The sequence below is a fragment of the Oryctolagus cuniculus genome, chromosome 15, assembly GCF_964237555.1.
Source record: "Oryctolagus cuniculus chromosome 15, mOryCun1.1, whole genome shotgun sequence".
Classification (NCBI taxonomy): Eukaryota; Metazoa; Chordata; class Mammalia; order Lagomorpha; family Leporidae; genus Oryctolagus; species Oryctolagus cuniculus.
In genome coordinates this window covers 8259876-8281592 of record NC_091446.1, presented here as the reverse complement: position 1 = coordinate 8281592, position 21717 = coordinate 8259876, and the positions used below count along the sequence as shown (strand labels likewise).

Genomic DNA, 21717 nt, shown 5'->3' with positions numbered 1-21717 from the left:
AGGGACAGTGCAGTGTCCACGTGCTGAGGCTCACGGGATCAGCAGGTACAGCACAAGCCAGCGCCAACCCAGAGTCCCTCCACCTGTGTGCTACCCTGACCTTGGATCTGGGAGGCTGCCCTGGCATGCTCCCTCCCCTCGTTTGCTGTCTGCCCAGGGTTTGATCCAACACCAGGGATGCCTCCGAGGGCCCGCGGGCTCTGCAGTCCCCAGAAGTTGCCACTGTAGGCACAGCGGTCCTTCCTTGCTTCGTCCCAGCACGGTCTGTGTTGAGCTCTAGTGCTGACTTGGTTGCGCTGGTCTGGGGAGCTACATGAACAAATCCTGGTTCCTCTCGCCCTCAGTGCTATTTCCTTTTTGGCCTTTCTGGTTTGAGATCACTTCTGTCTTCTTGGAAAGTCAGCCCAGTTTGTGCATTATCTCTTTTCTTTCTCTTGCCAAAAAAGTAGAATATGAAAAAAAAAGTCATATGCTGCCGGTGTTGTGGCACAGCAGGTTAACTGCCACCTGCAATGCTGGCATCCACAGGGGTGACGGTTGGAATCCAGGATGCTCCACTTCTGAGCCAGCTCCCCATTAGTGCACCTGGGGAAGCAGTGGAGGATGGCCCAAGCCCCTGGGCCCCTGCCACCCACGTGGGAGACCCAGATGGAGTTCCAGGTTCCTGGCTTCAGCCTGGCCCAGCTCTGACCGTTGCAGCCATTTGGGTAGTGAACCAGTGGATAGAAGATATCTCTCTCTCTCTCTCTCTCTCTCTCTCTCTCTTTGCCTTTCAAATAAATCAAACAAATCTTTTGAAAAGAAAAAAAAAGAGTAAATGAAATATCTACTACTCAGCTTATCTTAATTTTATAGGACAAAGTCTAAAATAATAGAATATAATGCATTTAATTTAATTCATTCATCCACTTATTTAGCAGATGTCTCTGGAGCACTTCATACGTGCCTGGCACTGAGGTGCACCCGGGTACTGAGGGTGTCCAGGTGAACTCAGCAGACAGCAATCCTCCCGCCGTGGGGCTCGCCTCCCAGTGAACAGCCCACTGAGCTGTGCACTTCCACTGCAGTAGATCGTCAGCAGAAGGAGATGGGGGCGGGCATGGTGGTTGAGACACCCCTTGGCATGCCCGCATCCCATATCAGTGTGCCTGGCTTTGAGTCCCAGCTCGGTTTTCTGCTAATGTGCGTACTGGGAGCAGCAGGTGACGGTACAGGTAGTTGGGTGCCTGCCACCCATGTGGGAGGCCTGGACTGAGTGCCTGGTTCCCAGCTTCAGCCTGGACCAGCCCAGCCATTGCAGGTATGTGGGGGTGGGAGGTGGAAAAGGCAGCAGGTGGAACATAATCCTGGGTCCCCTCCTACCTCCCATCTTTCTGCCTAGCAAACAAAGGTTTAAAATAAAATAAAATTATTTTTATTTTTTAAAGATTCATTTTATTTATTCGAAAGAGTTACAGAGAGAGAGAGAAAGAGAGAGAGAGAGAGAGATCTTCTATCTACTGCTTCACTCCCCAAATGGCTGCAATGGCTAGAGCTGGGCTGATCCAAAGCCAGGAGCTTCTTCCAGGTCTCCCATGTGGGTGCAGGGGCCCAAGGATTTGGGCCATCTGCCACTGCTTTCCCAGGCCATAGCAGTGAGCTGGATAGGAAGAGGAGCAGCTGGTACTAGAACCGGCGCCCATATGGGATACCTGCACTTCAGGCTAGGGCTTTAACCTGCTGCACCACAGCGCTGGCCCCTAAAATAAATTTTTTAAAAAGCAAATGAATGCTGAATCAGGGGTCCCAACAGGCTTTATGATGTTAAGGGGCCACTTTTCTATAGTGTTCAGATAACTTGGTTTTGTTATAAAACTGCTTTGGTGAAAATGAGGAATCAACGTTAGAAACCTGAGGTCAGAGTCGGGAAGGGGCCGCTGTCCGGGCGCAGTGAGCGGCCGCTCCTTCCTCTCCCTGGGCTGTGAATGTTGCTCCTCCCCGTGCATCCCTGTGTCCATTTCAGTCTCAACTACGAGAGCTTCTCATTTTTAGCTTCACATTCCAGAAGTTGTCTGTGTTGATTTTAATGCATCTAAGGTATACATTTTGAAGTAAAGAAAAATGTGTCTTCTAAATTCCTATTTATTCTACAATTTCAGCATCAGCCACAGAAATGACCACGACACCTGGTAATTTTATTTTCATTCTTGCTTTCTATGAATCCGATGCGTGGCTATCACCTTGCATGTGGTTAGGGTTGGAGTTTATATCTCTTATGAAACTAAATGTCAAGCTCATCTCAACTCATGTAAGGTGTTTACGCACTCATGGACTGGGGCGGGAAATTGAAAAGATCGGTGAGATGCAGTCTTTGTCGTCTGTTCCTTCCCCTGGTGTCACGGCTGCTCTGGGATCGCATTTAGTGGCCCGGCTTCACGCACGTGCTCCCCAGCACCCACACATGGGACTCTTCAGTAAGCCTGGCTTTTTCCAAACCATCACAGGACTTCACACACCTCTCCCAAAACTCCTCCTTAAATCTGCATTTTCAGAAAATAGTAGGGTACCTCATCTCCCACGTGTGTTTCACGGTACCAGAGACTGAGCCAGGGACATGCAACTTTTGGTAAAGGATTTTTGTTTAAACCAATGTTTCTCCGACCTCTTTGGTCACTGAAACCTTTTAAGAAGTAATGCAGCATCGCGGACTTGGATGTTACGTTGTGGCTGCAGCCTTAACCAGCCGGGTGACGTGGGCAAGCCCCCTGCTCTCAGGGCCTTGGTCTCTTCGTCTGTAGAGCAGGACGAGAATGGACACCTTGCCTTGGGGACTGGGTGTCCACACCTGTACAGTAAGCAGTGCTGGACACGCAGGAGTCACTCTCCCCAGGAATGTGTCAGCTGCCACCTGCCCAGACCTGGCTTGGCTTTCCAGTGTCAACAACCCTGTGTCCTCTTGCAAACTTCCTGCCTCCGCGCACCCTGAAGATCATCCCAGAGCTTGGGGTGAACACTGTGTGGTTTAAAAGTTGGAGGAGAAGTCTCAGCTCACCTCAAGTCACCCCAACTCCCAGTTTCCTCTAAACTATCCCAGGCGTGGCAGACACTAACCTCTAAGGAAAACGGGGCAATGCCGTGTACGTCTCTTCTCATGGTTGCCTCTGAAAGGACAAGTTAGAAACGGCAGCAGCACAGTGTAGCCCTTCTCCAAGAATTGGAAGAAACCTTAGAGACTGCTCAGATCTGAAGTCACAAAGGGGGCGGCCCCTGGGCCAGCTCTGTCTCACCCATGAGTGTGGTTTCAGACAACCCAGTTTTTCCTACACTGTCCACATGATTTTTAATCCCAAATTTTAAAAATAGGAGATTTCACACAGCATATAGATGTCCAGCTTCGATTAAAACATCTGAGAATGGTTAATGGTAGCCTGAGTTGCTACGAGCAGGGCACCGATTGCCGGGACTAAGAAGGAAGAAGCTGCCCGCCTGACACGGGCACAAGCTCTCCTGTTTGCTCCTGACCTGCGCCATGCATGTCCAGGCCCGCAGGTAGCTCCATTTGCATGCTTGGTGCTCCTCAGAGGTTAATGCCCACGCAACGTGCCTGGAGATCTTGTTAAACGGCGGGTTCCGGGCAGTGCCTCCTGAGTCTGTCTTTCTGCCAAGGTGCTGCATGTGCTACCAGGCTGTGGGGCAGCCGCCCTCAGACACAGCAGCTAAAGCCCAGAGACACATGGAGACTTGTCTACGGCCACTGCTCTGTTACACAAACAGCAGGGACAGAACCCAGACCTGCTGGGCCCCAGCCCATGCACCGCCTTCCTAAACATTTATTTCCCTTGGCTCAATGACACAGAGAATAGAAACATCAAATAGGGACAGAGCATAATCAAATATGAACACAGTCGTGGGGGTAATGTGTAAATTATTTTTGAAAAGTCTGTGCTGATGAACTTGGGGATAGTGTTTAATCACAGTATTTCCTTACCTTTGCTTGTTTCACAGGCTCTGCCTCAATTGCAGACACCGACTTGGCTCTTACAGCTGGTAACAAGCTCCCAGTGATTTGTTCCTTGCACTAAGAGTACTGCTCTGCTCAAATTCTGACCAGATAAGCAGTGATGCCCCCAACTGGTCTAGGAGTCATCGCGCTAAGTCAATCCCTTGGAAAGTAGACGAGGACCCAGAAACAGACAGCAAGGGCCTCTGTAGCCGGATGAAGACCCCACCATTCCAGCTCGGGAGAAGTGTGGAGCACCCGGAGTCTGGTGCTCAGGGCCTGCTGTTCTGAGCTTCTACACACACCTAACAGTTGGCTGTCTGGGCTTCCCACTGACCGTGTACTAGGAGAGAGAGAGATGAAGACCCACCCGGGGCTCCCACATAGGTGCCAGGGGCCCAGGCAGGGCCTTCCCAAGTGCATTAACAGGGAGCTAGACTGGAAACGGAGCCGCTGGGACTCTAACCGGCACCCATATGGGATGCCAGCATCACAGAGCAGCCTACCCTGGTGGACCATGCAGGCTCCCGGACGTTCTAAATGTAGCAACGCGAGGCCAAAGCACCCACTCACCCCCGCATCCTTCGAGACCCTTTATATGACATCTCTGAACAATGACGAGATTCTTCCTAACGAGTCTGAATCGTACAGATGAAAACCTGATCAATATCTGGGCGGGCGTTGTGGCCACCACCTGCAACACCAGCATCCCAGTGTGAGCTCCGGTTTGAGTCCCGGCTGCCCCACTTCCAATCCAGTTCCCTGCCAATGCCCCTGGGAGGGCCGTGGGGGAGGGCCCAAGTACTTCGGCACCTGCACCCATGTGGGAGACAGGGGTGGAATTCCAGGCTCCTGGCTCTGGCCTAGCCCAGCCCTGGTCCTCTGTTCCTGTCTCCCTCTGCCTCTGTAACTGTGCCTTTCAAATAAGTATTTTTTTAAAAAAAAATCTGATCAATATCCTCTGTTTAAAAGGACAGCGAAGTATATTTCATTTCTGGAATGATTCCATTTATAGTATGACAGCGCATATGCTTTTAATTTCAATTTCATTACTTAAACTTTAAATCTGGAGGACGGGAAACAAATAGCCTCATCACTAGCATTTTTCCAACAACAAAGCCTGGTAAAGGCAGAGTTGTAAGAAATCAGAAAACGCATCCAGCGTCCTGACCAGGACCAGGACGTGTTCCACGTGCAGGCACGCCTTCCACCGTGGAAAAAGTGACTCCTCCACCAGGTGATGCCCTCTGTGCCTAGTGCGCAGGTGTAGAAGTGCCTCTGTCCCACCCCCGGGCCGAGACCGGGACCAGCCTAGGGCAGTGTGGTGTCAGCTCATCACCGTCTTTGTCCAAGCCAGACGCTGGACCAGGCACAGGTGGCGGCGGGACAGAGGGGACACCTCCCGCTGGGCTCTCACACCATCCTGCGGGCTCCTCCATAGCACCGGCCACCACAGCAGTTTTGCATTGAAGCCTCTGTCTTTCGCCTGTCGCTGACGGCAGGAAGAATATGTAACTGTGTTGACAGCTTCACTCAGAGGCCAGCCCAGAGCCTGGCACAGGGGGTCAGGCAATCGCGGTTTTGTTAGTGAAAGAAATGAAGGCCATACTTTGTACGCTTCAAGGGCCAAGAGAAGAAGACAAGTTAACTGTGCAGCAAGGTTCACTTTCCCTTTGCTGAGTTTTTTTTTTTTTTTTTTTTTTTTTTTTTTTTTTTTTTGACAGGCAGAGTGGACAGTGAGAGAGAGAGACAGAGAGAAAGGTCTTCCTTTGCCGTTGGTTCACCCTCCAATGGCCGCCGCTGCCAGCGCGCTGCGGCCGGCGCACCGCGCTGATCCGATGGCAGGAGCCAGGAGCCAGGTGCTTTTCCTGGTCTCCCATGGGGTGCAGGGCCCAAGCACCTGGGCCATCCTCCACTGCACTCCCTGGCCACAGCAGAGGGCTGGCCTGGAAGAGGGGCAACCGGGACAGAATCCGGTGCCCCAACCGGGACTAGAACCCGGTGTGCCGGCGCCGCTAGGTGGAGGATTAGCCTAGTGAGCCGCGGCGCCGGCCCTTTGCTGGGTTTTGATCAAGTCCTTCTCCTTATTTCCAGGACCTCTGAATATCGCTGCAACTACTCCAGCAGGTAATTTAGCTGTCCTGCTCGCTATAAAAACTTCTATTTGGTTTTCTGGTGAATTCCTTAACCAACTGTCATGTGCTGGTGACATTCTTGATTTTTTAGTAAATTCTTGGGTTTTTAAAATATGTCTATGTTGACCTCAGTCATGAGGGCGATCTCTGGATGCCCTGATAGTGAGTGAATTCTGGGGAGCCCAGTTAAATGCCTGAGCCAAGGGGAATTCATTGAGCTAGTTAAATTACCTACTGGACTGGTGGAGGGTCTGGGGTAATCTCCTATTGGAGTCTATAGCTGGAGTCTCTCCTGGTGACCAACGACTCAGTGGTGTTGCCAGAACAGGGAGCCATCAGACTATGGCTCTGCCACATACCCAGAACACTCAGCTGGCATTCAGTAAGGGTGGCCACAGGTCAGCTCTGTGCCAAGGAGCGAGGACCCAGCTGGCCAGGATGGCTAGTAGCTCACTCTCAGGCTGCTGGTCGGAATTGTCCAAGGAGTGCCTGGTGGGACTCCAGGTTCAATGATGTTACAAACAGAATGTGGAGGGAAGCAAATGAAATACAAAACAGCAGAGTCGGCACCGGACAGCAGGTCCTTACTGCTGAGAAAGGTGGCATGGAGGGCAACGCTTAGTGCCACAAACAGGCCTGCCACCCTCGCCACCCTCAGCCCACCTAGGGGGAGTCCCCGCCTGCAGAGCTGACCCTCTGCTGGGCCCCTGCCTCCCACCTGCTACGCAGGAGGAGGAAGGCCAGGAAAGCAAGGCCCCATTCAGGGACTGTGAGATCAGCTCCACCCCAATGACAGATGTGGCCCATGGCTGTGGCCTCCACACAGTGATCTCTGTGAGAAGAGTGGGGGTGGCTGGGAGGCAGGGGAGGGTCTGGCGGGGTCCTGCCGCAGCCTGTGTCTGGAGAGCAGGGACAAGCCCAGCCCGGCACACAGATCTGTGCCACCACGAGGGGGTCTGACGGGACTGTCTCACTCTGCCCTGCCGGGTCTGCCTGCAGCTTCAGTAACCAGTGCAACCAGTGCAGCCAGTGCAGCCGCCACACCAGGGTCCCACTAAGTGCCTCTTCTTCATCCATTTATCCGATGAGGCCGTTTCTTGAAAGCTCTGTCTCCAATGTAGCTGCAGTAAAAATGTAAACCTGTGGGTTGCCTCTGCTGTATTTAAGTCTCTCTCTCTCTCCCCCCACCCTTTTCCTCCCCCCTTATCTATAGACATCTTGTCAACCTCAGCAGAAGTGACCTCTCCATCCGGTAAAGTCTTACTCCTGCTTTTTGTTTAGTTTTTATTTATTTGTTTGCCTATTTGAAAGGCGGCGAGAGGGGGACACAGAAAGAGACATAGGTCTGCCACATACTGGTTCACTCCTCAAATGCCCACAGAAGCCAGGAGGACCAGGCCAGGCCGAAGCTGGAAAACCAGGCACTCCCTTTGGGTGCCCCACGGGGCTGGCAGGGACCCAAGGGCTTCACCTGCCGCTTCCCAGGGTGCCCATCAGAGGAAGCGAGAACTGGAAGTACGGACAAGGGCTCGAACCCAGTGACCCAGATGCGGATGCAGGTGTCCACTGCACAGAATGGCCGTCTCTCACGCTGCTTCCGTTAACGAGACGATTGCTCCTCCACTGTGTTCTGCTCGGGAGATGCTGTCCGAGCCGCACTGCGCAGCCTTCCTCCCACGTCTGAGTCCTTTTCTCTTTGTTTATGCAGAGGTACCTTCAACCCCGGCAGAAGTGCACCTGTCCTCCGGTAACGTTTTCTGCCCGTCACATTCTTAATTAAACATGATCAACTTTTCTTCCTCCTGTTTGGCAAATGAACACATATACTGAATATTTTGTCTGTGGCATAAGTCTCAGTATGGCTTGGGGGGAGCCAGTGCTGTGGCATAGTGGGTAAAGCTGCTGCCTGCAGTGCCGGCATCCCATATGGGCACCAGTTCTAGTCCCAGCTGCTCCACTTCCGATCCAGCTCTCTGCTATGGCCTGGGAAAGCAGAAGATGGCCCAAGTCCTTGGGTGCCTGCACCCATGTGGGAAACTTGGAAGAAGCTCCTGGCTCCTGGCTTCGGATTGGTGCAGTTCTAGCCATTGCGGTCATTTGGGAAATGAAGCAGCAGATGGAAGACTTCTCTCACTCTCTCTGCCTCTGCCTCTCTGTAGCTCTCTGCCTTTCAAATAAATGAATAAATCTTTATATATACATAAATGAATAAATCTTTCAATCTAGTTTAAATATATATATATATATTAACTAGGTTGCTTTTTACACAAATTGGGAGGCACTCACATTTTACTTCCTTTATGGACAGCCAAAGCCACTTCCTGTTTCTGCTGCAGTGGCTCTCGGGGTGTGAGGACAGGTGTGGTGGCCTGGTGGCCGGTGCCTTCCCCTGCCTCCCTACTCCGCGCATTGAGCCCACCTGTATATATATAGCTGGAACTGGACCAGGCCAGAGAGCCAGGAGCTCAGAACTTCGTGCTGGTCTCCCACGTAGGAGGCAGGAGCCCAAGTACCTGGGCATCTTCTGCTTTCCCAGGCACCTTAGCAGGGCACTGGATGGAAGGCAGAGCAGCAGGCCTCAAGCCCGCACTCTGCGGTGGGATGCCAGCATCGCAAGTGGCACGATGCCTGCCCAATGTGCTGGTCCTGATCGGATGTGCCCCGGAGAGGCTGGGCTGGGCATCCGCACCTCGGCTGACTCTGGTGTTCCGGGTGACACTAACGCCCAGCCAGCCCAGCCCGACTCGCACGCGAGAACCAGGTTGTTAGTCCTGCCAGTTCTCTTGTTTTCCACCACCCTGTCAGTCAAACTGAACATTCTCCCTTGCAGGGGCAGCTCTCTCGGCAGACGGGACACCTTCGTCTCCAGGTAGGCTGTCTGCTCCCTGCAGAGCCCGGTGGGAGGCTGAGAACCCCCCCGCCCAGCGAGACTTTGCACACCTGGGCGGGCGAAACCCTCACTGTTCCTGCAGGTGAGGTCGGGGGAAAGAAAGGAGAGGTCAGGAGGCAGGCAGCTCCCCGGAGGACCCCGGTTACGCACTGAGCTCAGCGGAGGCAGGTGCTGGGCCAGGCTGAGCAGGACAAAGCAGCCGTCCGCGTGAGCCCCGGGGGACTTAGGGAAGCTGAAACCACACTGCTCGATGCTAACGTGCGTGCGCAGCTCCCGCGGACCAGGGAGGCCTGCACAGCAGAGGCTCCCATTAAAACGCAGGCTCAGCGGCTCCAGCTGGAGCGAACCCGGCATCACCGGCAGCTGCTGGGTGATGCCGACGCCGCCCGCCGTAGGGGAGGACGGAGGTGCTGAGCCTCCCCCCAGAACAGATAGACCTGAGGAAAGCCGGAGACCGGAGTGAGGCGGCGCCAGGCCTCCCGGGATCCATCCGAGGTCCTTTCTGCTCCCAGGCCTTGCTGAGACCCCGCCACGACCCCAGGTCCCTGCACCGTCGACATCCTGAGTCACAGAGCTCTGGCTGCGTCACAGACGCGCCGGGGTGGAACTCAGTGCAGCCAGCGTTCAGTGCTTTCTTGTCCTTCCTGTCTCAGGATGGCTCTCCTTCCTCCCCGCGCTCTCCCGCCTCGTTTTCCTTCCTTCCCTGCCTGCACTGTGGCTTCTCTGTTGTCAGTAGTTCCTGCTCCAGCTCTCACTGGCTCCAGCCTTTCTTGTACACTTGACTGATGGCAACTAGTTTGCTTTTTACACAAATTGGGAGGCACTCATATTTTACTTCCTTTATGGACAGCCAGAGCCACTTCCTGTTTCTGCCGAGGTGGCCCTCGGAGTGTGAGGACAGGTGTGGTGGCCGGTACCTTCCCCTGTCTCCCTACTCAGCGCATTGAGCCCAGCAAATGCAGCTCCCATACCACATGCCCCTCAAGGGTTGGGACTGTGGGTGACCTGGCCCGTTGTCCACCTCTCTGCTCCTCGTCGCCAGAGCAGTGAGAGCACTTAGCTGGCCCAGCTGTCCTGGGGATTAGAGATGCCAGCTTCTCATGGACCATTGCACGACTGAGTGTGTGCAGCCACAAGACAAATGAGCAGGTTGGATTTCCACTGCGTGCCACTCATGAAGCAGGCTTGTTGTCATAAACTTCTCAATGAAGCCAAATTCTAAGGCTTTCTTTTCACTAGACTTTTTTTTTTTTTTTTTGGCAGTCACAGATCCAATGTCAACCAAAGTGATACCGTTACCTGGTAAGGTTCATACACCTTTTGCTAGAGTTCCAAAATTTACATTACCATATTCTATTATAAAGTCCACTGTTAATTTTCCTACATGGTTTCCCTCTGTATATTTTAATATGAAATTATGACTCTCATACATGATCTTCTCTTACATAAAATGTTTCTGAGGAATCTGACTTGATTTTCTTTGCGTCATTTTCAGTCCCTGTAAGAATGGTCTTCCTTTCAAAAACATACATTTTTTAGGATTTTATGTATTTATTTGAGAGGTAGAGTTACAGACAATGAGAGAGAGAGAGAGAGAGACAGAGAGAAAGGTCTTCCTTCTGTTGGCTCACTCCCCAAATGGCTGTAACAGCCAGAGCTGCACCGATCCGAAGCCAGGAGCCAGGTGCTTCTTCCTGGTCTCCCATGCAGGTGCAGGGGCCCAAGGACTTGGGCCATCTTCCACTGCTTCCCCGGGCCACAGCAGAGAGCTGGACTGGAAGTGGAGCAGCCGGGACTAGAACCGGCGCTTATATGGGATGCCGGCACCGCAGGTGGAGGTTTAACCTAGGGTGCCATGGCACCGGCCCCTCAAAAACATATTTATAAAGCTTCCTTTCTGACCACTTGGAGAATATGTAGGATATAACATGACTTGTTACATTTTCATGCCAAGTAAATCAAACTCAATGGACAGTGTTTATACCCCCAAACCAAAGTTGAAAATTAAAGTAATGGTGTCTGAAAGCAGAGAAATTCTTCGTCTTTGAATACAAACGTGTGGCTTGGATGGTTCGAGTTTTTAAAGCTTCTGTTTTCTTATTCACAGTTACAATTTCAGTGGATGAAGAAATGATCCCTCTACTTGGTAACTTCTTCTTGTTTCTAACCACCGAAATGATGATGACTTTACAATGATGCTGTTAGAATCCTTTCTGTCTCATTTCCCTTTCCCACTCCTTACAGAAAAATGCTGTGCCCTTGTAGGCGTGTACGTGCAGACACACAGTTTGTAGGTCCAAATCCCCAAATCCGCCTCACTCAGCAGGAATCCGGCGCTCACACCAGCATGGCTGCCTTGCCCCCGGCATCAGAGGACAGCGCCGGCAGCGCGGCTGCTGCCAGCCGGGGCCACTGCGCTCACCAAGCCTCCTCCGTGAGCCCAGCAGAGCAGAGGACCGGGAGACGCAGCCACTGCAGCCCCCTGACTGCAGAAAAACCGTCTGCTGGTTTTTCACTTTTTAGATAACCTTCTTTGGAGTCTAATTTGCATACATTAAATGCTCACACCTTCGAGTTTTCCGTAGCGTGCGGCTGTGTTGGCACCACTGTCAGGATAGGCACGTCTGATCTGTCTCCCTAACCCACAAAGGCCCCTGGGGTTTCTCCCGCCTCCCCACACCAACCCCGCTGTTCTCCGTCTCTGTGGATCACACAAAACCGCACAGAAACGGAACCAGGGTGTGCTCATCTGCTGCAAACCGCCTTGGCGGCTGAGCTGGGCTTTCTCCTGCGGGGAGCGCGTTGCACGGATCGCTCCGTGATAGCCTCACGGCGTGCACTTCCCACAAGTTTCTGTATGTCTGATTTTTGCCTATTTCTTGGTTTCTCTCGGGCTGTATATTTGTGTTTAAAAATTAATTCCTTGGGTATTTTTGGAAAATTAGGAGCGGCTTCGAATGGCCGTTCCTTGAGGGCCGTGGGTCATTTGGGCTTTCCTTTGCGTGCCAGAGGCTTAGGGCACGACAGCGCCAGAATCGGGCCCTCGCCGCGTAGTTCTCCACTGCAATGGCAGGTGGCCCCCGTGCAAGTCCGACGGCCGCGTCCAAGCCCCCTCCCCGCTGACTGCGCCTCTCGCCCCCGCAGACCCAGCCCTGCGCCTGGCGGGCGGGCGCAGCCGCTGCGAGGGCCGGCTGGAGGTGCAGCACCAGGGCGCCTGGGGCACGGTGTGCGACGACCACTGGAGCATCAGGGACGCGCGCGTCGTGTGCCGCCTGCTGCGCTGCGGCCGCGCGCTGGCCGCCCCGGGCCGCGCCCGCTTCGGCCCGGGCACTGGGCCCATTCTGCTGGACGACGTGCGCTGCGCGGGCACCGAGGACGCGCTGGGGCGCTGCGCACACGCCGGCTGGGCGAGGCACAACTGCCGGCACGACGAGGACGCGGGCGTGGTGTGCGCAGGTACCCGGCTCCCCGCGCTGTCCTCACGCGCGCTGGGGGGTGGGGGGTCTCCCCGCCCAGCAAACGTTGACCACCCTGAGGACTGGCAGGGGTGGCCAAGGCTCCAGATCCTGGAATAACGAAGCCCTGCTGGTTCCGGAAGCCTGCTAACGGTATTCATGACCCAGGCTTGGGAGTTTATTAGTTTTGTCCAATTCCAGTTTACGCAGCGTTTGTGCTGGACTCTGGCTAAAAGATTATGAGGGCAAGGGAAGGCCTGAGAACCCAATGAAATGACGAAGGACGTAGAACTCTGGTCAGCCAGACCACGTTTGTGCAGTCCCCGTGGAGGGCTGCGGCAGAGAGACGTGCTGCCAACACCGGCAAAAGTCAGAGAGCGTGCCTCTCGCCCCGCCCCCGAAGTCCCAGGTTCCCCTGTCTATCATCCAAGACTTGGCCTACACCTTGCCTCGAGTGTGTTTTAGTATCACCTGACACGTGTCTTGGCATTCTGACCTCCATAGGCAGTTGAGTGCCTTCCATATGGGGTGATACTGTCTTGTATTTGTCCTAAATGTACCCTAAAGTGACCCACGTGGATCTCAAGGAGTTGTGAAATTCCAAGAGTCGGTGAGCCAATCTGGCCTCACCTTGTCTGTTCTGTTCTGTGCCTCTTGCAGGTCCGTCCCAGCCTGGTTGCCAGTGATTTTTCCTTTATCTTGGTGTTGCCTTGCTTTGCAAAGACATGGGGCCCAGCTAGCAAGGCTGTCGGGGTCCCGTGACCCCCAACCCAGAGTCAAGGAGCAGGGGTCCGCTCTGGGGCATGGGCTCCGTGCCTTCCTGTCACTCATTTTTGTTGTGTCTGCAGTGCCAGCCATTCCCGGTGTTGCTGGGGCACTCCATCTGAATGACAGTCCACTGTCCACTCTTGATTGACACACCGGGAGGGTTCCCATCCAACCGGAAGTGGTTGGGGCCCAGGGTGTCTGAAGGACTGAGTGAATCAGGCTGGTCATGTGTCCCAGAGTGGGCCTTGGTCCTGGGTGCACCTGGCCTTGCTTCTTTTTTTTTTTTTTTAATATTTATTTATTTATTTGAGAGGCAGCATTACAGACAGAGAGAGGGAAAGACAGAGGGACGTCTCCCATCCGCTGATTCACTCCCCAAGTGGCTGCAAGGGCCAGAGCTGAGCCCAGCTGAAGCCAGGAGCCAGGAGTGTCTTGGGCCATCTTCTGCTGCTTTTCCAGGTCATAGCAGAGAGCTGTATGGAAAGCGAAGTAGCCGGGACACAGACCAGTGCCCATATTTGATGCCGGTGCCACAGGCAAAGGCTTAGGCTACTCTGCCGCAGCACCGGCCCCCGGCCCCCGGCCTTGCTTCTGAGCTGGAGCATTCTCGGGTAGCTGCAAGCCGCACCTGTCCCTGTGAGCTCCCCCGTGCCACGAGCATGGACAGGCGCACTGGCCAGCCAGAACTCACACTTGTGGTGGTGTGGACGGCCTCCAAAGCCATGTGTTTGCTCTTCTCTTGCACCCACGAATCTTGATGTGCGTGATTTCTGTATTCACAATATTGTTGCGCGTGTGCCGGAATCCAATGAGAGGAGGCCCTGGGCCCGTGTTTCTTTGCATGCCCTGGAATATCCCGGTGCCTGTGAACCCCAGCTTCATCAGCTCAGTTGCGGGAGCCCAGTTACCTGCACTGCAGCCCGCACGGCTCATCACTGTCTCCCATGACGCAACACAATTGACATCTGGCTGTCGTCTTCTCTCAGCAGGTGTGGCTGACTCTGTCGTGCCCGAGGACAATGGTAACGTCTCCCCCCCCCCCCCAGCAGGGTCTGAGGCTCCTGGGAGGGAAAGCTCAGGGAGCAGCCAAGTGGGGAGGCTTTGAGGGCACCGGCCTGTTTCCACAGAGCTCTCTCTGCTCCTGTGGCTGGGCGGGCTTTAGGAGGGTGAAGAGGAAGCCCCTTTGTGCCCAGGCTCCCCCCCCCCTTTCCACTTTCTCTATGTGAGCAAAGGCTCATGTGTTCTCAATGTGGGAAACGAGCCGTCCTTGAAGCCCTTGGACGAGGCTCTGAACTCTGTGCCGTGCGTAGGGTCCCCAAGGGTATCATGTGACCTCAAAGCCTTTTACTAAACGGGGGAGGAGGGCGTAAGTCTGACCTCCAGAGCTCACATCCTGTGCACGGATTCCCCATCTTCCCCTCCTGCAGCTCGGCTCTCCTGCTTCCCTCACCTCTTCCAAGCTGTCATTGACCGAGGCTACCTCCGGAGGCTGGGCTACTCCTCCTGGGACATGCGCGTGAATGATGAGCTGTGCCGCCCCCGAGTCACCGGGCACTACCTCATCTTCAGCATTCCCTATGGCCGCTGTGGCACCGTCCGCCAGGTACAAAGCTGGCGGGGTGGTGTGGTCCCTTTCTGTCGGCGGAGGACAAGGAGAGAGTCCTGGAAAATTCAACCACCCCTTAAAAACCTGTGCAGGGAGAGAGCAAAGGTACCAGCCATGACTCCCTGAGTTTGGTGATACCTAGAGCAGCTCACTGATTGGTCTGAAACGTTCTTTGCTTTGGGGAGTTTAGGGTACACCTTGAACTTGACTGCTAGTGTGTGATGGATACACAGGGGTCTCAAGGGGTTGCTAATGCTCTCTGACCTCCCAAGCAAAAGCAGTTTTCAGAACATACCTCTCTGTTGCATAATGGCACACCTGCTACGTGCGAACCACAATGCTGGATCTTAGGGAAGACAGACAGAACTTCTGACCTGGCTACTGGTTTCTAGCCAGGCAGCCGGCTACAGTCCACAGCCTAAAAAGCAGATCTCTAGGACATTTATGAGCAATGAAATACATGTCTCCACTTAATTTTCTTTAACCACTTGTTATTTCATGAAATAATGGCATTGAAATTAGGGAAGCAAGTATACCAAATTGTAGGAAGAGTATATAGCGGTGAAATCTTTTTTCTCAGTATGTTTAACAATGCAACATGTTCCGAAGCAAGACGTCATGCTCACTTATCAAGAGAGACAGGCACCGAACACATACGTGGATGGGAGTCCTTTCTACATGGACAGGGTTAAGCACACAAGATAGGGGAGGGGTGGGTGACTTGGGGTGGGCGGCTACAGAGCCAGGGCTGGATGTGGAGCTGGAGCAGCCCGGGAGGAGGGCTGGAGGGATGCCCTTTGCTCAGGGGGTCTTGAGAATGGAGGCCTCGAGGGGGCAGCAGGCCTGGGGGCAGAGGCCCAAGGAGGAGACTCAAGGCCCAGGCTGGGGAGGCCAAGGTCGGATTAGAGGAGGCTGGGACCAGCATCGAGGAGTTCGGCTTTCATTCTAGGCTGTGTGTTCTCAGGGAGCAAGGGAGAGGGGAGCTGGCTATTGGTTCTTAGAGGCAAAAGTAAGTAAACTCTTTATGGCAGAAGCGCAAGTATAGACAGTGTTACAGTTCCCCAGCGGGGCCAGAGAGAGGGCAGAACGAGGAGGACCCACATGGAGACAGAATCAGAGCCCCTGGGGCAGTCAGTCCTTGGAGGGTTCAGAGGTCAGAATCTTCCGGAATCTGAGCCTCGCACACTGAGGCTTCCTTCAGGAAGTACCCAGGGCAAGCTGAGCCTCTGGGCACCCATATGGGTATGAGACAAGGAGGTGAGGAGCCGAGGCCCCACCCCGACGCCCACAGCACCCAGAGCCCCTGCAGGTCCTGCTGGGTTTGAAGGAGCCAGAAGTGGCCTGGGACCGGGGCAGGGAGGAGATGAGATAGTTGGGTGGGGGGAGGAACGTGTGTGCCTGAAGGAAGGGGCTCTGAGGAGGAGCAGAGAGGGAGCTCCAAGCTGCCCCAGCTCAGCACGGCACAGCTGAGCCCTCCCGGCAGGAGGGGGGGCACGGGCTGTCCTGCATGCACCCCCAGTGCTACGTACCACAGAGGACCGACCAGGGCTCCCGCCCTCTAGCGGGCGGGCAAGGTGGCACCAGGCTGCATGGGGAAAGCCAGGGCCGGTCACCAGCTCTCCTCCCATCCTCACAGGAACACCGCGGCTCCCTCAGCTACTCCAACTCCATCAGGGGCCGGAAACATGGCCACCCTGGCCGAGTCATCGTGCGGCACAAGGTCCCCCAGCTGAAGTTCACCTGCAGGGTGGACATTTCGTCTGCAGATGGAATCACTCACGGGGCAGACACCCCCCTGGGCAGTGCCCACTACGATGTGTCCATATCCTTCCTCCAGTCACCGGCATCCCAGCCTGGGCGGGGCTTGGCACCGCACTACGCCAGCCAGAGGGAGGAGGTCTTCCTGCAGGCCACCCTCCACAGCCAGGACCCCAGCCTGAGACTCTTCGTGGATACCTGTGTGGCTTCTCCTGATCCCCATGATTTTGAAACCGTCAAGTACGATTTGATCCGACAGGGGTAAGGAAAATGGAAGGCCCCCTGGGGCTGTCATATTCACGTGCCATTCCCTTAGGGCACCTGCGGCTTCTTGCTGGGCGGTCCTGAATCAAAACGTTGTGCACTGGGGTCCTTGTCATGCCCCAGGAGCAGAGTCGGGGCCCTTACCCTCCCTCTGGTGCCTGTTGGAGACAAATAATTGTAGCCTGGGCAACCTCCCTTGATCCCAGGAGTCCTGGGCAGGGCCTGGCTGCCCTGGACTCTGCTCTCCCACCCAGCCTTTCATGTCCACACCTCCTCCCTTCCCTTCTAGTGCGTCCAACTGCTGACTCCCGGCACACGCTCTCCAGGCCTGCCCTCATGGGCTATGGGCTGTCCCAAGTGAAGCTCTTGGCGATACTTGCACTTCTAAGATTTACGTTGATTGCATTCAGTGGTGAGCACAGGCACCCTCTAGACTTAGTCTGGGTTCTTGTCTGCCTGCGGGGAGGATACAACCAGGAAACAGAGAGAGAGGGGAGCAGAGAAGCAGGAGTCGTGGAAAGGCAGAGGGAGAGTCCACACTCAGAGAGGAGAGCGGGCGACCTTAAGAGAGAGAATTGCCCCACCCAGACTGGGAGGGTTGGTTTTATAGGATAAGGGGCAGGGCCTGATTGCAGACTCCAAGGAGGTCGGGTTTGGGGCTGGGGCCACCAGTGTGGTCTCCAGGAAGAAGTCGGCCTCTGGTGCCGTGTGGAAAGCGAGACTTTGCTGTGTGAAGGGAGGGGTGTTCTGCCTCCAGTCGTGTTGAATCAGCACAGAGTTGAGACTTGGGCAGTCCACGCAGCTCGGGTGTTGGCAAGTCCTTAGCTCCTTGCAGCTCCCTAGCTACCCACCCACCTGAGTCACTTTGGTTAACCAAACGTTTTGCCAGGTTAGAACTTTAGCAAGTTGCTTGCCTTTACGGCTCCCTTGTCCCTTAACAGTGGCAAAACACTTAACGGATGAGCGATTGCCACAAATTCCAACACAGCAAAACCCCCACGTTACTCAGTGGCAGCTGTAGAGCTGTGAGAGCCACGTGGTCTAAAGCTCGTGAGAGGCACGTGGTCGCCACTTCCCAAGGCTGGGGCAGGGCAGGACACAGCGCCCTGCGCAGTGAGCCCCGGCCTGAGAGGTGCAGGTGCACAGAGTGGCTGCAAACCAGCTCTCTCCTCTCAGATACACCAAAGCAGGAAACTCTGGTGCCAGAAGTTAATTACCAATGCTTCTTGCTTTGGGTTTAACTTACTCTTCTTTCTTGAAGCTGATATCATTTATTTTAGGTTCTTCTTCTTTTCTAATACATGCATTTAATGCTAGAAATTTCCCTGTAGGCACAGCTTTAGCTGCATCTCACAAGCATTTTTTTTTTTTTTTTGACAGGCAGAGTGGACAGTGAGAGAGAGAAACAGAGAGAAAGGTCTTCCTTTGCCGTTGGTTCACCCTCCAATGGCCGCCGCGGCTGGTGCGCTGCGGCCGGCGCACCGCACTGATCCGATGGCAGGAGCCAGGTGCTTCTCCTGGTCTCCCATGGGGTGCAGGGCCCAAGCACTTGGGCCATCCTCCACTGCACTCCCTGGCCACAGCAGAGAGCTGGCCTGGAAGAGGGGCAACCAGGACAGAATCCGGCGCCGCTAGGTGGAGGATTAGCCTAGTGAGCCGCAGCGCCGGCCTTACAAGCTTTCTTAATCGGTGTATTTGTTTTCACTTACTTCAAAACATTTTCAAATTTCTCTTGGGACTTCCTCCTTGACCCACAGGCTGTTTTTTTTTTTTTTCTTTTTTCTTTTTTTGAAAGTCTGCTGCTTAGTGTCCAAGTCTGGGCATTTTACAGCCATCTTTATGCCGTTGCTTTCTCGTGTGATTCCACTGGGATCTGAGAGCGTGCTGAGTGTGACCTCTACTCTTTCTCCTGTGTTGAGTTCACACTGTGGCCCCCCCTGCGATCTGTCGTTGTGAGTGCTCCGTGGGGACTTGGAAGAATGTGCACTCTGCCGTCGGTAGGTAGTGTTGTGTAAGCGTCAGCTGGGATGACTGGACTCATGCTAAGCTTTAGGACTTCCGTATCCTTGCTGATTGTCTTCCTGCTGGTTCTGTCAGTTATTAATACAGAGATATTAAAGTGTAACATTGAACTTTCTGATTTCCATTGCAGTTCTCCCAGTTTTGGCTCGTGTATTTTGAGGCTCTCTTGTTCGGTGCACATGGGTTAAGGATTGCTGTGGCTTCTTGGAGGATTGGCTGCTTCCTAGTTGTCTGATGTCCTGCTTTACTCCTGATGATGATGGCAGTGAACTTTATCTTAGGTTAATACAGGACTCTCAGTTTCTTTTAATTAGTATTAGCACAGTGTGTCTTTTTCTACCCCTTTACTTTTTAAAAAAAAATTATTTATTTTTTAATTCCACAGTTACTATCATTTTTCAAGGGTTTATTTTATTTATTTGAAAGACAGAGTTACAGAGAGAGGTAGAGCCAGAGAGAGAGAAAGGTCTTCCATTCCACTGGTTCACTCCCCAAAATACCACAATGACCAGAGCTGAGCTGATCCGAAGCCAGGAGCCAGGTGCTTCTTCCAGGTCTCCCATGAGGGTGCAGGGGCCCAAGGACTTGAGCCATCTTCTACTGCTTTTCAGGCCACAGCAGAGAGCTGGATCGGAAGAGGAGCAGCTGGAACTCAAACCAGTGCCCATATGGGATGTCAGTGCCACAGGCTGGGACTTTAACCTCCTGTGCCACAGCACTGGCCCCTCTACCCCTTTACTTTTAATTTAGGTGTCTTTAAAAAAATTTTTGTAGACAATATATAGTTGGATGTTACAGTTTTTTAGTCTAATCTGTCTTTAAATGGTTACATTCGACCATTCACATTTAAGCAATCACTGCCATAGTTGGTTTGGGCTCTACCACTTGGTAACTCCTCTCTGTTTGTTTTGTTTATTCTTCTCCCCGCCCCACCCCATCCCACCTTTGGTTGCCTTCTCTGGTTTTAATTGAGCCTTTTATATGATGCTGTGTCATCTCTCCGTGCATAGTTTATGTTTCTTTCCTTAACTTTGTTGGTGGTTGTCCAGGGTTTACAATATACAGTTTTAAATCATCTGAGTTCACTTAAAAATAGTACAGTCGCCACTTTTAACATCTCCTTTTGAGAAAATAGATTAGGTCTTCTGAGAGCAAGGGTTCTAGCTAGAATTTAACTGCGTGTGTGTGGGGGGTGGTGTTTGTCATGTAACTTCCTACTGTTTCTGGCCAAGACTAGTGATTTTCTCATAGTAGTGTTACAAACATTCTTTAAAAGAAAGGGGGCAGGGAGCACATTGTAGTGCGGTGGTTTGGCCATCACCTGTGACGCCGGCATCCCATATGGGCCCTGGTTCAAATCCTGGCTGTTCCACTTCCTGTGCAGCTCCCTGTTAATGCACCTTGGAGGGTGATGGAGGGGACGGCCCAGGTCCTTGGGCCCCTACACCCATATGGGAGACCCGGATGGAGTTCTGGGCTACCTGGACCCAGCCAGTGGGGCATCTGGGGAGTAAGCCAGCAGATAGAAAATCCCTCTCTCCCTCTCTCTTTCTCTGTCTCTGTGTGTGTGTGTGTCTGTCTGTCTGTCTCTCTCTCTCTCTCTGTAACTCTGCCTTGCAAATAAAAAAATAAATCTTTTAAACACACAAAAAGAAAAGGTGGGTTGTGGGAAGAACTCCATTTGGAATTCGAAGGACTGGGTCGGAGTGTGTTCCCATCATGCTTTCCATTAATGGTTTTGGCCTTGGATTTTTCTTCCCATCAGGTGCGTCAGAGACAATACCTACAGCAGCCTTCCCTCCCGCCAGAAGAACGTGGCCCAGTTCAAGTTCAATGCCTTCAGTTTTCTCGACAGCTATGATGTGGTCTATCTACAGTGTAAGGTTGCCGTGTGTCGAGTGGGGGACCCCGCCTCTCGTTGCTCCCGGGGCTGTGTGGGGCGGAGCAGGAGAGAAGCTGGCTCCGCGGGGCTCAAGGAAGCACAGACTGAGCGGTTCCAGCAGGTGGGGCCGCTGGAGATCCCCAAAGCAGCTGGTCCGAGGAAGCCCCGTGTTTGAATTCTCCAGTTTTCCCAAGAATCTCTTAGAAATTAAGAAGCAAAGTCTATTTCCCTACCTACTGTAATGTCACATTTCATGAAGCAGAAGCTACCCGTGTGGAGACCGGTGCGAGAACCGCTGGCGAGGATTGCTTGTCTGACTTTTACTAAATAAAGCTTCCCTGATTGCTAAACTTCTAAGGCAGTTTCTTTTTTTTTTTTTTATTTTTTTTTTATTTTTTTTTTATTTTTATTTTTTTTATTTTTTTGACAGGCAGAGTGGACGGTGAGAGAGAGAGACAGAGAGAAAGGTCTTCCTTTGCCGTTGGTTCACCCTCCAATGGCCGCCGCGGCCGGCGCGCTGCGGCCGGCGCACCGCGCTGATCCGATGGCAGGAGCCAGGAGCCAGGTGCTTTTCCTGGTCTCCCATGGGGTGCAGGGCCCAAGCACCTGGGCCATCCTCCACTGCACTCCCGGGCCACAGCAGAGGGCTGGCCTGGAAGAGGGGCAACCGGGACAGAATCCGGCGCCCCGACCGGGACTAGAACCCGGTGTGCCGGCGCCGCAAGGCGGAGGATTAGCCTAGTGAGCCGCGGCGCCGGCCTAAGGCAGTTTCTTTATAGGCTAAAAATGTTGATTTTTCTAATTCTTCACTGTCCAGAACATCATAAAAGTCTTAAAGTGTACAAAATGTCGTGAAAGCGGGGCTATCGCTCTGTACCGCACTGCCAGTGCAGAGGTTGTTTGTAAAATTTGACTCAGTGTTCAGCCGCTGGTGAGCAGATCTGTTTCTCTCCCCTTG

At 53.5% G+C, this 21717-nt stretch overlaps 1 protein-coding gene and 1 long non-coding RNA gene across 2 annotated transcripts in view; both read left to right on the top strand.

Moving 5' to 3' along the window:
* LOC100352879 (scavenger receptor cysteine-rich domain-containing protein DMBT1) overlaps nt 1–21092 on the top strand; it is a 65103-nt gene extending 44011 nt beyond the window's left edge. Inside the window, exons 31-35 of the mRNA XM_070058320.1 lie at nt 12059–12460; nt 14214–14249; nt 14655–14830; nt 16470–16852; nt 20643–21092. Of these exons, the coding sequence (XP_069914421.1) occupies nt 12059–12460; nt 14214–14249; nt 14655–14830; nt 16470–16852; nt 20643–20934 (1289 nt within the window). The 3' untranslated portion in view covers nt 20935–21092. The remainder of the gene's footprint in view (nt 1–12058; nt 12461–14213; nt 14250–14654; nt 14831–16469; nt 16853–20642) is intronic.
* Nucleotides 7373–10277, top strand: LOC138843216 (uncharacterized). Its single transcript, XR_011382751.1, has 3 exons — nt 7373–7861; nt 8945–8983; nt 10268–10277. It is a non-coding gene; the product is annotated as an uncharacterized lncRNA (long non-coding RNA).
* Nucleotides 21093–21717: the final 625 nt, after the last annotated feature.